Consider the following 13,838-nt stretch of genomic DNA (forward strand, 5'->3'; position numbering starts at 1 on the left):
CGAAAAAGACCGGCTGCAGGGGGAGGGTTGTGAAAGACGAGCAGCTTTACGGTCAGAGAGGCAGGTTTGTGTTTGACTCCTTAAACCAGCTGTGAACATCTGTCACAGGGAGGGAGTTAACTATGCATCACTCACCTTTTAAGTTGTAAATGAAAATGAGCAGACAGGCGACGACAGATTAAAAGATCTATTGCGTCTACGTTTATACGCGCTTGTGTAATCCGGTTAAAGCACACAAATCAGAGAATGTGTCAACATTATGCTGCAATGACCTGATTCCTCCGAAAACTGTGTTTACATGCAGCTGCTCAGTATTTAGAGTTTCGGTCTTTCTCGCTTGGAGCATCTGACTTGGACTGACAGTTAGAGACCTTTTTTTTATTTGAGTTTCAGTTTCAGTTTTAACCATACTCTGAGTATTTATTATCTTAGATGCAAGAATAAACCACTATGATTGTAGATCTTTTCTTTTCTGGCACCACACTGCTACCACAGAGATATTTTCCTGTCTAAAGTCTTACTCATGCACATAATATACCAGTAACAATCCCTTTAGAAACCTGATAAAGTGTAAACACGGCCAAGAATTAATGTTTCTCCTGAGAAAAAAAAAAAGTTTCCTATAATCCTTTATTCTTAAAAAGTATTTTCTGTAAATGACATCCAAAAAAAAAAATCACGGATACCACGGAAAACCCGACAGTAATCAGGTTACTTACGTTCAAGTAAACACACTGAATGTGTTTAACCATACGAGTCTGTAGCCGGGTGTTACTGAAAGAGCTCCCACTTTCAGTCAACCTCCCTTGGATAAATAAACGCTTAAAAAAAAAAAAAAAATAGTGTCGAGAATGCGCTAAAATCAACAACAACAACAGGCTCAATTTGCCAGAGGAAATCATTAGTCAAGCATATGAGAACGCACAACCCCCCAAAAATAGCAACAGAGTGATTATTGACTGCTGAAGTTTGAATAGAACTTCTGTCCAGTCATTATTTGACCGTAACAGTTTGGGTTGTTTTTTTTTTTTTTGACATCCACAAGTAATTTCAGATTATACCGTGTTTCAACATACATAATTGAGGTTATTTTGGCGAGGGCTGCAGATGTTGTTCCTGTCTCAGCATAATTACATGTTCTGCATTCCACTGGGCCTCACAAAAGGTTTTATCTTCCTCACCCAAATGATACCACAAATTACCCAACCCAAAATATGCAAAGCCACAGCAGCCCATTAAACTCAACTTTCCATTTACTTCTTCTCAACGCATAGACCCACTTCGGCTCAGCTCCCTACCCCCGACCCGGTACTCTAGAGCGCTGAAACTGCCATATAAGACACAATGTAATTAGTCATTTGTTGTTTTTTTTTTTTTTTTTGGTTAACCGTCACGAGACAGATATGAATGTTCGTTTACTGGATGGGCGGTGCCTCTGGAGGTGGCACAATAAAAAAAGGAATGGATATACTGGCAGCTCTTAAACAACCGTCTTTACTCACAGATGATTTGAGAGTGACTTGGCACCGCGTGAAGGGAAAGTGAAAGTGGAAAAATATACATACACCACTGTCAGGCCGTCTCTCTCTGAGGTTTATTAAAATAAAACAAAAGCTGTAAAAATCTGTGTGGGTTTTCACTCATCGGTTCTGATTACCCGTTAGCCGATTACAGAGTTTCAATTGTAATATTTAAATGTTCTTAAGCTGGATTTGGCTGAAATTGCTTTGTAATTAAGCTCAGTTAGAAACTTGAGTGTTTGTTTATAAGCTGGCTTTAGAGTAAGCTGACCGCAGCTCCTGTTTCACCTCCAGTCTTTCCTCCTCCTCTGTTGTTGAAAGGATACAGAGGAGAGAAATACGTTTCTTCAAGCTTAACAGGACAAAAATCAAAAAGTTCAAGAGTTAAAATGCCAAACATCACCTAATTGAAGCTTCTCAGTTGTGAAGATTTGTAGCTTTTCTGTCTCTCGTGTGATAATAAACTGAATATTTTTGGATTTTAGACTGTTGGTCGGACAAAACAAACAATTTAAAGATGTTATCTTGGCATTTTTCACTATTTTCTCACAATTTATAGAGCAAACAATTAGCTGACTGATTGAGAGAAGTAATGATTACAGTTTACTCTTTAATTGAATCATTTATTCTGTGCAGCAGTATGTTTATATGAGCACGAGCTGTCTGAATCTCCTTTGATCAAACTAAAATTTAGAAATCAACAATATGGCAGTTTTGAAAGCGTCATAATTAATTTCCTTTCTCACCTGAGGCGTGAAGGTTTTGGGGTTGGACAGGAAGTGATGGCGGAACACTTTGATGATGAGGTCGAGCTCGCGCAGGTACTGCCGCTCCTCCGCGATTTCAAGCCTCACCAGGTCGTCGTACGTGAGCTCCCCGGAGGACGACGGCTCCTCTGTGCACTGCGACATCAAACCGATGTCCTCCTCCTGGTCAAACATGTCCATCAACACCTAGAAACAAACAGCAGAGGAGAGGAACCCTCATGATGTTTAGTTTTTACAGCCTGCGTCTATTAAACCGGTTGATGTGTATGAGTGTTGGCTTTTACTCACCTTGTCTGCGCACATGGACACCTTGATGTCCTGCTGGCTGATTTCATAGTGCCGAATGTTGCCGACATAGTTGCCTGCCAGCTTCAGTATGTCTGCTGATATGTATTCAAGAACAGCCACGATGTAGAGGGAAACATGGTAGTCGACTTTATAGCCCAAAACCTCCTGTTGGGAAGAAAAAAAAAGGGAAAACGACATATTTTTTTGTTAAAACTGAGGTCAAACAGCAGGTAAAAATCTTTCCCGGTGTCAGTCTTAAACTGCATGAAAGATCAGATAAGTTCAGGGTACCAGTAATTGAATTAGTCTGAACCAAGCTGCCAAAGCAGTATAATAAATTGGATAATGAGTATTTCCCAGCATTTGCCGTAACTCTCTGGCACTTGCATCAGAGCTGACTGGGTCTTATAAGAATGTTGAACTTCATATCTTCGGTGGTTTGTTCAGGAGTCATTTACCTTAAGCAGCGGGTGTATCTTGTCCACAGGGAGAAGTAAGGGGTTTCTCCTCTTGCGTTTCTCGATAGCTGACTGGGCGTCAGCGATCGCCCACTTATCTATTGGGTGGGGAAAGGTTTTCTGGACACGTTCCTGGCGAGAGAGAAGAGAGAAATCTTAGTTTTTTTCCTCTCCACGCTTCATAAATCGGAAAGAATTACGATCGCACAGAAGTATTCGGTTAGGAGAGGAAAGAAAAACATGACAGTCGGGATGTAAACTTGCACTTTTTTTTTTAAAATTTATGTTTAGTGCAGAGATACTAGCGAGCAGAGAGGAGAGGACTTACCTCTACGTCCTGCACGGAGCGAGGCTGGGCCACACACAGCATGTTGAGCAGCTGCAGGATCAGCTCCTCGATGTGCTGGAGGGCGTCCTCCTTCGCCATGAGGTTTGGGTGGACCTGCTTCTGTACCTGTAAATGTTGAAGACAGAAAGAGATGAGTGACAGATACAACAAGCTGGCTGAAAGTGCTCAATGCAAAAAGGGAGGGAACTTAAAAAAAAAAAAATGATGGCAGTCTTTAGCGTTTGATGCTAGAGAAGAAGAGTGAAAACACTTTTCTCCTGCACCGCTAACACGACGTCAAGTGAAACTGTGCGATAGGTGGAACTGATCATTAACACCTGGTATGATGCACCCCAGTTACGATCAGATCACGTTATATTGACGTCAACACGGCAAGTTCAGACCGTGACTGACTGAAGACACCTTTTCTTGGTTTTAAAGAGGGTCGTCTTGGTGGTTTCGGATGTTTCAACCCATTAATTACAAATCACATTTCATCACAGCTGGTCATTTTCCAAAGATACTACAGGTAGTTAGAGACATAAAACATGCTCGATTTAAGTAATTCACCACGGTGAACATGGATTTTTTGTTAGTTATAAAAACCCGTGCATGTGGACGTATACTTATGTGCTTGGACTAGTTTCAAAAACGCATCATTTGTTGCGTTCAAGGAAGCTCAAACATCAAGTTAACTGTTAAACAGCAAGAGAATTAATTCACCAGATTCACAGTTTTCACTACTTCTATGTTTGCTTATTGTTTGATTTTCAAAACATCATGTGTTAATTGTTTTTGGCAGCTGACTGAAGCCTCTCCTGTCTCTCAGATGTTAAGTTTGTCCTTTAAAAGCACAAAACAAGGTTGAGCTCTCAAAACAGCGTCTGCTTGCAACTTCATTTCCATGATGTGACAATAACAATATTTTTGACAAACAAATAAAATAATTAAAAATTGATAAATAGTCACAATGAATTAATTTCTTTCATGAATTTCTCTCAAGAAAGTCTGAATGTTCTTTTTTTTTTTTTTTTAACCACACTGAAATTGATGGAACAAAAAGCTGCACGGAAGATAGAAAATGAATCTAAAAATATGAACCATATGTTGGTCTGCAGCAGCATGCATGAACGATTTGTCATTTTTGGGCACCGATATGCAAATCCGCCAGTCTCTTCCTGTTCTAATTTCTTAGAGCTCATGTTGATGTCTTCGAATGTCTTGTTTTATCAGTTCATCAGTCCAAAATCAAAAGATATTTAGTTTATTATCATGTTTGACACAGAAAAGCATCAAATATTCACATTTGAGAAGCTGCAACCAGCAAATTTTGGGCATTTTTTTCTACAATTATTCATTTATCAAAATAGTTTCCAACAGGGCATAAAATTAACACCAGCCAACAGCAAGTGGCTGGTAGATCTGCTTCACTTACCAGCCAAAAAAATCAATTAATGATTAACAATTAATTAATAATTAGCCAAAAAAACTAGTAAGTGGCTGGTAAAACTTGAACATTCATTAGGCATTTGGCCGGTGGAAGTTAATTATCCACTCTGGTTGCTGATATATTTTCTGTCAATCGACAAATTGTTGCAGCTCTGGAAACATGAGGATTTAATGGAGATTAATGAAAGTCAGATAGATTTCATGTAGCAAAAACTGTCCAAACCCTAAAGATATTCAATTTACTATCATATATGACAAAAAAGCGTACATTTTTAACATTTAAGATGCTGGAACCAGCAAATATTTGGCATTTTTGCTTGAAAAATAGCTAAAACGATTATTCGATTATCAAAATAGTTGCAGATTAAATTTCTGTCGATCGTCTAATCAATTAACTGACTAGTCGTTGCAACTCTCCATCTACTCAGCTCTGTAACAAGCTTACATGACAAACTGACAGGCTTATATTATTAATCTCTAGTTGACATTGTGGGTGTATTTTGTATAATGTGTCCTGTGTGTTTTAATTGTAAGTGACTGTGGATGAAAGTTAGCTTCAAGCTAACTCTGGTGCAATAAATCAAATGTTAACATTTATGTTTAAACACTGTACATGGTCTCAATAAATACAAATACAACAAAATATTCAGCCTCAAATCAAGCTGCAAAGTGCTGTTAAAAGATAAATATCTCAAAATCAAAGAGACGAGATGCATTTAAGTCGTGAAGGAGGAAGCAGCCTGACAGACGGTGTGCTTTAAGGTGCAGACAGTAGAGAAGGTGTGGCTTCATCAGATCTACGAGTGGAAAGAGAGAGAGAGGAACACCCCCCCCCCCTCCCCTCTCTCCACCTCCACTCCCCCTCAACAACCACCCTCCAACCTCCCAAAAGTTGTCGTCATGTGGGCCGTGCCCTCTTGCAGGAATGCTGTCAGTTGAGATACTATTATAGCACCCAAAGCAGACCGGAGGGGGAGAGGAAGAAAAAAAAAAAACGAAGCTGTGGGAGAGAGCGAGAGGAGAGGTGGATAGAGAGAGAGAGAGAGAGAGCCTCACATTTACTTTCCACTCACAAAAGCCGAGCCTGTTCACATGCGAGTGATGGAATTACCCTGGCATATAGTAAAGTGGGGCGTTATCATGACAAACCATTGCCCCCGGATTAAGGAATGTGAGAGAAGAGTTAAAAGGTCAGAGCAGACCGGGCTTCATGCATTCTTGTGCTCTGACTTAACAAGAGATGCAGCGGCGTGGCAGGATGTCCCCTCTGTCTCAAGTTCGACTTCATTTGTTTGAGATAAAATGATAAATCTGGGGAGGGGTTATATATAAAAGACCGCCTCCCCCGGTTCTGTCTTCATTAACCATTCAGATGCTGTTCAAAAAAAAAAAAAAAAAAACACAAGAGGAGCTGGAAAATCTGAAGCCACAACTTGGCCCCGCTTACGTTTCTGTACGTCATTTCTGTTTTGATGCACACTCACAAGACCTAACAGTTATAAATAAGCAGCAAGTATAAACTGCACTCGGAAAAAAAAAAATATATATCAAAGCAGAAGTAGGTTGTGAGATATATCCTCTCGACCACAAATAGGCATTTGACCAAATTCCACAGGACACCAGGAGTTGTGAGTCACCACACTGAAACTACGGGGGTTTCCCCTGACTCCATTCACAGAATAGTTGGCCCGTTTCTGAGAGGCCCACATCCAACAAGTGCCGTCTATCTCCGACAATGTCAGGATGGGAGACGGAGCAGCAAATATATACACAAAACTGAATGTGATTTGAATCAAAACATAACAGAAAGCGAATTCAAATACCGTAAAAACGTAACTGTGACATGCTATGAGGTAACACGCAGCGACACAATTAAGCTCTTTGTAAACATCTGTGCTTTTTTTTGTTTTTTTTCCCCGCATGTTGAGCTGAAACTATTAGTAACAGATTACTCAATCAAAAGGTATTTTTTTTTTGCAAATGCCAAAAAAATTACCTGGTTTCAGCTTCTCGAACGTAAATCAAAAGTTTCCTTAGTCTTCTAAGATAAACTAAACATTTAAAATAAGTCACTTTGGACTGGATGTGATGGGTGTTTGTCACTTTTCTCTCACATTTTATAGACCAAATGATTAATTGAGAAAGCCATCGGCAGACTAATTGATAATGGAGATAATGATTAGTTGCAGCCTTACCTGCTTGGTTAGAGAATTACTTAGTGGAAGACTTTTACGCAGAGTATTTAAAAATCAATTTGACTGACTGAAACGACACTTTACGAGCCGTTTTCAGTGAATCTGTCGGTTCTGTCTGTTTGATGAGGACCGACATCTAAACTGAGGAGTGAAAGCAGAGCGGGGCCGTGTGCAGGTATGACTGCGGCTCAGTGTATTTACAGTACAGCTGCAACTTGAGCCTAATGGGTGATTGATGTAAGACGGTCTAATATAGTTGGCGGTGGAGGCTGAAGTAAGAAGTGTAAAGAAGCAAGCCAAGTGAAAGTAATCGAGTGGAAAAACTACAGGGGAACTCCTGAGTTTGAAAAACACTCAGTTCAAAACAAAGACAAGAGGCAGACAGTATGTCATCATAGGAAAAATATTTTTCCCTTTCAGAGGAGCAGGGCAGGTGAATTATAAAAAAAAAATCCCTCATTACTTTTAATTTGACTGAAACGAGCTGAACAACAACAGAAAACAGAAAAGTTATCACCCATCATGCATTGCAACATGAGCATTACTCTGCTGGCTGTGTTGTAAATTCAACTGCAATAAAGATTAAGTAATCAATCAATTATTCAATCAGTCCACTAACAGAAAACTAATAGACTACAACTTTAACAATCCACCTGTGTTCAATTTATTGAACGCAAACACAAAATATGAACTGAATCCAACTCAGATGTGACAAATCAAAGTTCTTCATGACATTAATGAAAGAAAAAAATCACATAAAAGTCCAATATTTTCATAAAGTAATTGTGCTTATTGATTAGCAGCATCGTCCACAATAAGTCTAATAAGCACCAACATGTTGCTGCTGGAAATGATTTGTCGATTAATTGGTTAATCGATCGAGGGTCAATAAATCAAATGAAGCAAAAATACCAAATGTTCTCTGGTTCAAGCTTCTCAAATGTGACAATTTGCTGCTTTCCTATTTTTAATATGATAGTGAATCAAATAAAGTATTATTTTAATAATACAACTATTATCAAATAGAACAACGACTTTAATAATTGAATGATAGTTTAGGTGATTTTTCAAGCAGAAACATTCGCTGGTTTGAGGATGTCAAATCATTTGGGGGTTTTGGACAGTTGGTTTAACAAAATAAAACGTTTGAGGACGTCACCTTGAACTTCAGGATGTTATGATGGAAGTTTTTCACCATTTTCTGATGTTTTACTGACCGAATGATAAATTCATCATGAAAACAAACGAAATGAAAGCTGATTAATCAATAATAAACCTGTTTTTGGGACAGTTGGTCAGATAAAACAAAGGATCTGACGTCAACTTGAACTGAAAATATAAAGAATTATTTATTATTAGAATTATTATTTAAAGTATTTCACTCTTTTCTGAAATTTTTCAGAAAAAAAACAATTAAATCAAAGACAGATTAATCGATAATGAAAATGCAGTCGGCAACATTTCTCATAGCAGGAAAATTCGCCTATATTGTCTCACAATATATATCGTCAGTGGCCCTTTATTAATTAGGTACCTTTAGATTTTGGACTAACAATCAATATATTAAACAACTGGTTTATTCCAGAGAGTAATAGATAATGAAAATAACTCTGCAAAGACATTAAAATGAACAGAATCTCCATCATATGTGAGCTGTCATGCTCATCCTCCGGTGCCACGTTAAGGTCTTCAGTTTCATGGGTCAGCTCCATTAAGAAGGGAAAGGCTAGCATACAGGAAGTCCCAGCGCTCGCTCACTCGCTCACTCACTCACTCTCACTTTCCCTCCTCCGTCTCCCCACCACCCCCCCGCCTCGTTCTCTACCCACACAGAGCGGAGCCTCCAGGGAGACGAGATCATAGCAGCAGACTGAGAGGTATCGATGTGCGTGTACGAGGAGGCAGCAGCAGCAGCAGCACACGCAGGCTGGAGCTCGGCCAAAAACAGGAGAAACCAGGATTCACAGAGACAAAAAAACCACCAGGAAAACTGGTGATACTGGTCAATGTTTGATCCACAACACCTTGCAGTAACCGTAAGTTAGTCAATCAACTGATTACTTGATCAGCAGAGCAAGTAATTGACAATAATAATGTTGATAATAGATCGGTTAATAAAGATTTAGTAAAATATATACTTATTCCAGCTGCTCCATAACATAAATTCAATATCTTTGGGTTTTGGACTGTTGGTTGGGAAAAAAGACAATTATATGACATTACTTCAGGCTTTCTGAATGTGTAAACTGCATTTTGTATTTGTTTGTTTTTTTAAATTTATTTTATAGCTTAAACATTTAATCAATTAATCTTAAAGAATAATAAGGAAAATTGCTAGTTGCAGGCCTGAAAACCTACGCACGAACTTCCTCGATCTTATCAAACCATTTAAAAATGGACCAATCTGCCTCCTCATTCAATTCAATGAACAAAGACAAAAAGAGTTCAACCTGCTTCTGTTTACCTCGCGATCAAATGATGAAATAATTCCTGCTGTTATAAACTTTCCAGATTTGTAAAACCCCTGTTTCCGAGTGTTATGAGCTACCCTGCAGTGTTCTGGTGTCTGAGGAGCCTTCAAACTTATGTATCCGTTATTCAAACTGGACTTCCTGGATCGTCTCACCGGTACCTGAAGTGACACACTCCCATCGAAGCAGCCCTGTGTGTTGTTTAAGGCAAAGCTGTTTTCAAACTGAATGTGTATTTTTATGCAGTTTGTCTATTTTTCTTCTCTACATACGGCTTCTCGGCCCTCCAACAGATAAAAAACTACACGGTGCTGTGTAAAAAACAAGTACAATCTATTTAAAAAGGAATAAAATAAAAATCTCATTGTACCAGAGGCAATGCGACGCCAATAAATCAATCAAATCAATGTGTATCCATGATCCTGTAGTTGAAACCATCTAGTAAATTAATTCAGTACCAGTTAATATAACCTACGCCTCCAAACCCTTCATAACCAACTATCTTATCACTTGGCAAAACTCAATGGCTGGCACGCAACTAGATGCTACAAAAAACCCCCGCTCTGCCCTACCTACCTGATGCGTCACATCTGCATCTGGTGCATTTTGACTGTTATTCTATAAATCAATCAGTTGATCAACGGAAATTTTCTCAATGCAATTATTCATCCAAAAAAATTAATTAAAAACGGTTACAGCTTATCAGATGTGAGGATTTGCCGCTTTTCATTTTTTTCCATTGTAAACTGAATATATTTGCGGTTTGTACTGTTATTATTAAGACATACACAAACAACTTGAAGACTTCATACTGGGCTCTGGAAAACTGCGATGGGCATTTTTAACTATTTTCTGACATTTTTATACACTAAATGATTAACTGATTAATTGAAATAATCTACAGATTAAACAATAATGAAAATAATCATTAGCTGTAGCCCTACTACACGTCTCCATTTCTTGTAAAAGTGCATAAAGTAGACCACACACACACACACACACAGAGAAGAGATGCTCCACTATCATTTCCTCAAACAGATCCAAGAACCTGAAATTGTCATGAGAGTCACACACACACACACACACACACACACACACACACACACACACACACACACACACACACACACACAACTGTCCGCCTACAAAATAGGATGTTCATAAAATGAGTAATATGATGTAATTTTAGCACATGATATGTTTATAAAAGCCTTTTTTTGAAACCGGTAGCGTCATCAAGGCGTCTGCGGAGACCTCTGTCATGAAATTACACGATTTAAAACAAAACAAAAATCCTGATAAACACAAATTGTACATTACTTATAGTCCTCCAGCATCTTAAAACATAACACTGCAGCATGTTCTGCCTCAACACATTGAAATAATAACATCTGAGAGAAAACAACGGAGCTGACTGTGTAGCTTACAAGTGAGAGTTAAGGGAAAAAATATGACCGTTCAAGTGGAAAAGTACACTCAGCAATTCTCCAAATATCCAAACCACAGATATTTTACCTCAAAAAGAAGATTTTATTACCCCGAAAAGTGCGACATCATCAAAAGCATTAGTCGTGGAAACTGACACAAATTTGTTGACGCCAAGTACATGAACTAAGGAGCTGATACAAGCACACCAAATATGACAAAAGTAGGTCAGAATCTGTGTAGTAAGTCGACGTGTATCAACTATGTGCCATCGACGGAGGGAGAGATGTCGGTCACTAGTACACGGGCAGCTTTTTACTCAGCTTGCATCCTGTTTCATCATGCACGTCTCGGCTGTAACGCACGGAGCGATCAGGTGTTGTTGTTGTTGTGTGTGTGTGCTGGTGGTAAAAAGAACAGAAAGGCTGGGAGGTAATAATCGAGGCCGGACGGTGTAAATACAGGGTTAACATTTCTAATTCGATTGATTATTCTCCTGGCTGTGTATATGGGGCTGCATCAGGCTCAGGTTGCAGGTAATGTGGCTTGCTTGTGTGTGTGTGTGTGTGTGTGGTGGAGAGGTGGGGGTGGGACTTGTTATTATACCCGAGCATGTGTCACTGTTTGTGATTCATGCCATGACATCATCTGCCATTACAACCAGACTGTCTGGGGAACCATAGGGCAGAGATCAACTCTGAGACAACAGGCAGGCACACACACACACGCGCGCAAGCACACACAATGCAGACATACAACACACAAACACGCAAAGACAAAGAGACATAAACAGAGATAATCATTTAGACACACAAACAGAAACACAGCGAAAACACGCTACACATGCATCCAGATGACAAAGAAACACACATGTACACAACAAGGAAACAAAACCTCTCAATCTCACTCACACACACACGCACGCACGCACACACGATTCGCCTGGCATTTAGCTATCCCTCCTCGCATTCAAAGCACTAAGACAATAGCTGGTGGATGTGCCTTCAACAGCATGTGGCCTCGCTGTGACCCCAGTCAGACCTGACCCGGTGACCCCTGCCTGCGTCCGCCCATCCTCTACTCTGAACCCCGTTTGAGGACGAAGAGCACCGCTGACGTTCACAACACTTGATTCAATATACCGGGAAGGGTGGGGAACGCGTATTAATCAGCCCGATCCTCCGCCTGTGCCCTCTCTCTCTCTCTCTCTCTCTCTCTCTCTCTCTCTCTCTCTCTCTCTCTCTCTCTCTGCGGACGGGGCCCGGGGCTGCTGCTGCTGCTGCACAGGAAGTGCAACCTGTTACCAAGAACGTCCTGTTCGATCAACACACAAAGCTCATCCTCGGTAAGGAGACGAAGCGTTTCACCGATGACGTGCTGCCTGAGACCCGACGGGGTTCAGATTATGTCGCATGCTCTGTAATGTTTGATTCAACATTAATTTAAGGAGGTGATACATGCTGATGCTCATCAGCTGCTTTACTTTTGTTTAAACTTTCCATATTTATTGTTTAGGTTGTGACTTTTTTTCGGCAGCAAAGCCAGAGAAACATATATTCATGCACCAGAAGTTCACTTTCTGGAGGGGAATACAGTTAAATGACCGAGCATACAAGCTTCGATTATTCTTTCTTCTCAACCTTTGTCCCTGCAGATCACTGTACAGGCCTTCTGACTATGATAATAGAAAAAAATAAATGAAAAAAATAGGTTTTTCCTGGTGAACAAAGGGTTAAAAGCATCGACCATGAACCGCAACGTCTCCAGTCTCTCCAGTCTCTCTCTTCGCCCTCGTTTCTTCTAACCTTTCTACTATAAACTTCACAAAAAGGAATAAAATGCCTAAAAAAAAACAATAATAAAAACATAATGACTGCTGGATTCTGCTCTTAAAAAAATGATCGCAACTCTCTCTGCAAACTTAGTCCAACATGAGCAGAAACTTTATCGTTATTATTGAGATGAAAGCAAAAACCTAAAACCTTGATTCACTGGTATAACTACAAATCAGCTTTTTGTTTACCGACCTTGCAAAATACAGTGAACTTCTACCCTCTATCATCTTTCAAGGATGCCATTTAACAAGCGTTTGGAGTTGCAGTGACAATACTGGTGTTCAACGGCGGCGGCGGCGGCGGTTTGAATGCACGCAGCAAATTTAATCTCTTTTGGCGTGTTTTACAGGCTGCTTTGCTCACAGCACAGTCACTCGAGGTCACCGGGTCATTCACCCTCTTGAAGTGAAGGTATCTTTATCCCGCTTGAAAACAGTTCTGAGATGAGATAGATAAAAAAAAAAAAAAGGTGATAAAAATAAACAGACACGGCAAACACAAATAAACGTTTATGAACTGGGTGAGAACGGTTGCTGTCACACAGAAAAAGTCTACCTACTCTCGCATAAAAGATAAAAATCTCTGCCGCACGTGGCTGTGGGGGAATATCAGAGCGAGTGTCGGGTGAGGAGGGGGGGGGAGGAGGGGAGGGTAACGACGCTGAAGGAGATATGCGCACTGATTTCTCTGAGAACTTTGTGGTCACAGCTGATGAACTGAACTATGTTTCTGTGTCTCGGTGAACTTCCTGCTGGCACGTCGTATACTGCAGAAAGGTTTGTTTGATGTTACAACGGGATTAGGCTTCACGTCAGAGTGAGTATCATAAACTCTGCAAGTCAGACTTTCAACTCTGTCCAGGTATTATATAAGACAGATAGATGATAAATACAGTAGTATTTGTTATCATAGAGAGATTGGACTTCATACATTACAACGCTGGATGACTTGAAATAAATCACTGACTGATTCTGAGGCGACAACTTCTCTGTCTAGCCTGAGTAAACAGGCAGCAACTGACTAAAATATATAAAAAACTACCTCAGCTCTAAGTTTTGGCTCATAGTGAAGTCATCCACTACTCAGGTTCAGAGGATAAAAG

The 13,838-nt window shown here is 39.9% G+C and overlaps 1 protein-coding gene across 1 annotated transcript in view; it reads right to left on the reverse strand.

Moving 5' to 3' along the window:
- sos2 (son of sevenless homolog 2 (Drosophila)) overlaps nucleotides 1-13,838 on the reverse strand; it is a 37,416-nt gene that overhangs the window by 18,421 nt on the left and 5,157 nt on the right. Inside the window, exons 2-5 of the mRNA XM_067613712.1 lie at nucleotides 3,362-3,487; nucleotides 3,034-3,165; nucleotides 2,576-2,740; nucleotides 2,267-2,473 (exon numbers count right to left, since the gene is read on the reverse strand). Of these exons, the coding sequence (XP_067469813.1) occupies nucleotides 2,267-2,473; nucleotides 2,576-2,740; nucleotides 3,034-3,165; nucleotides 3,362-3,487 (630 nt within the window). The remainder of the gene's footprint in view (nucleotides 1-2,266; nucleotides 2,474-2,575; nucleotides 2,741-3,033; nucleotides 3,166-3,361; nucleotides 3,488-13,838) is intronic.

The sequence above is a fragment of the Thunnus thynnus genome, chromosome 16 (genome assembly GCF_963924715.1).
Source record: "Thunnus thynnus chromosome 16, fThuThy2.1, whole genome shotgun sequence".
NCBI classification, from domain to species: Eukaryota; Metazoa; Chordata; class Actinopteri; order Scombriformes; family Scombridae; genus Thunnus; species Thunnus thynnus.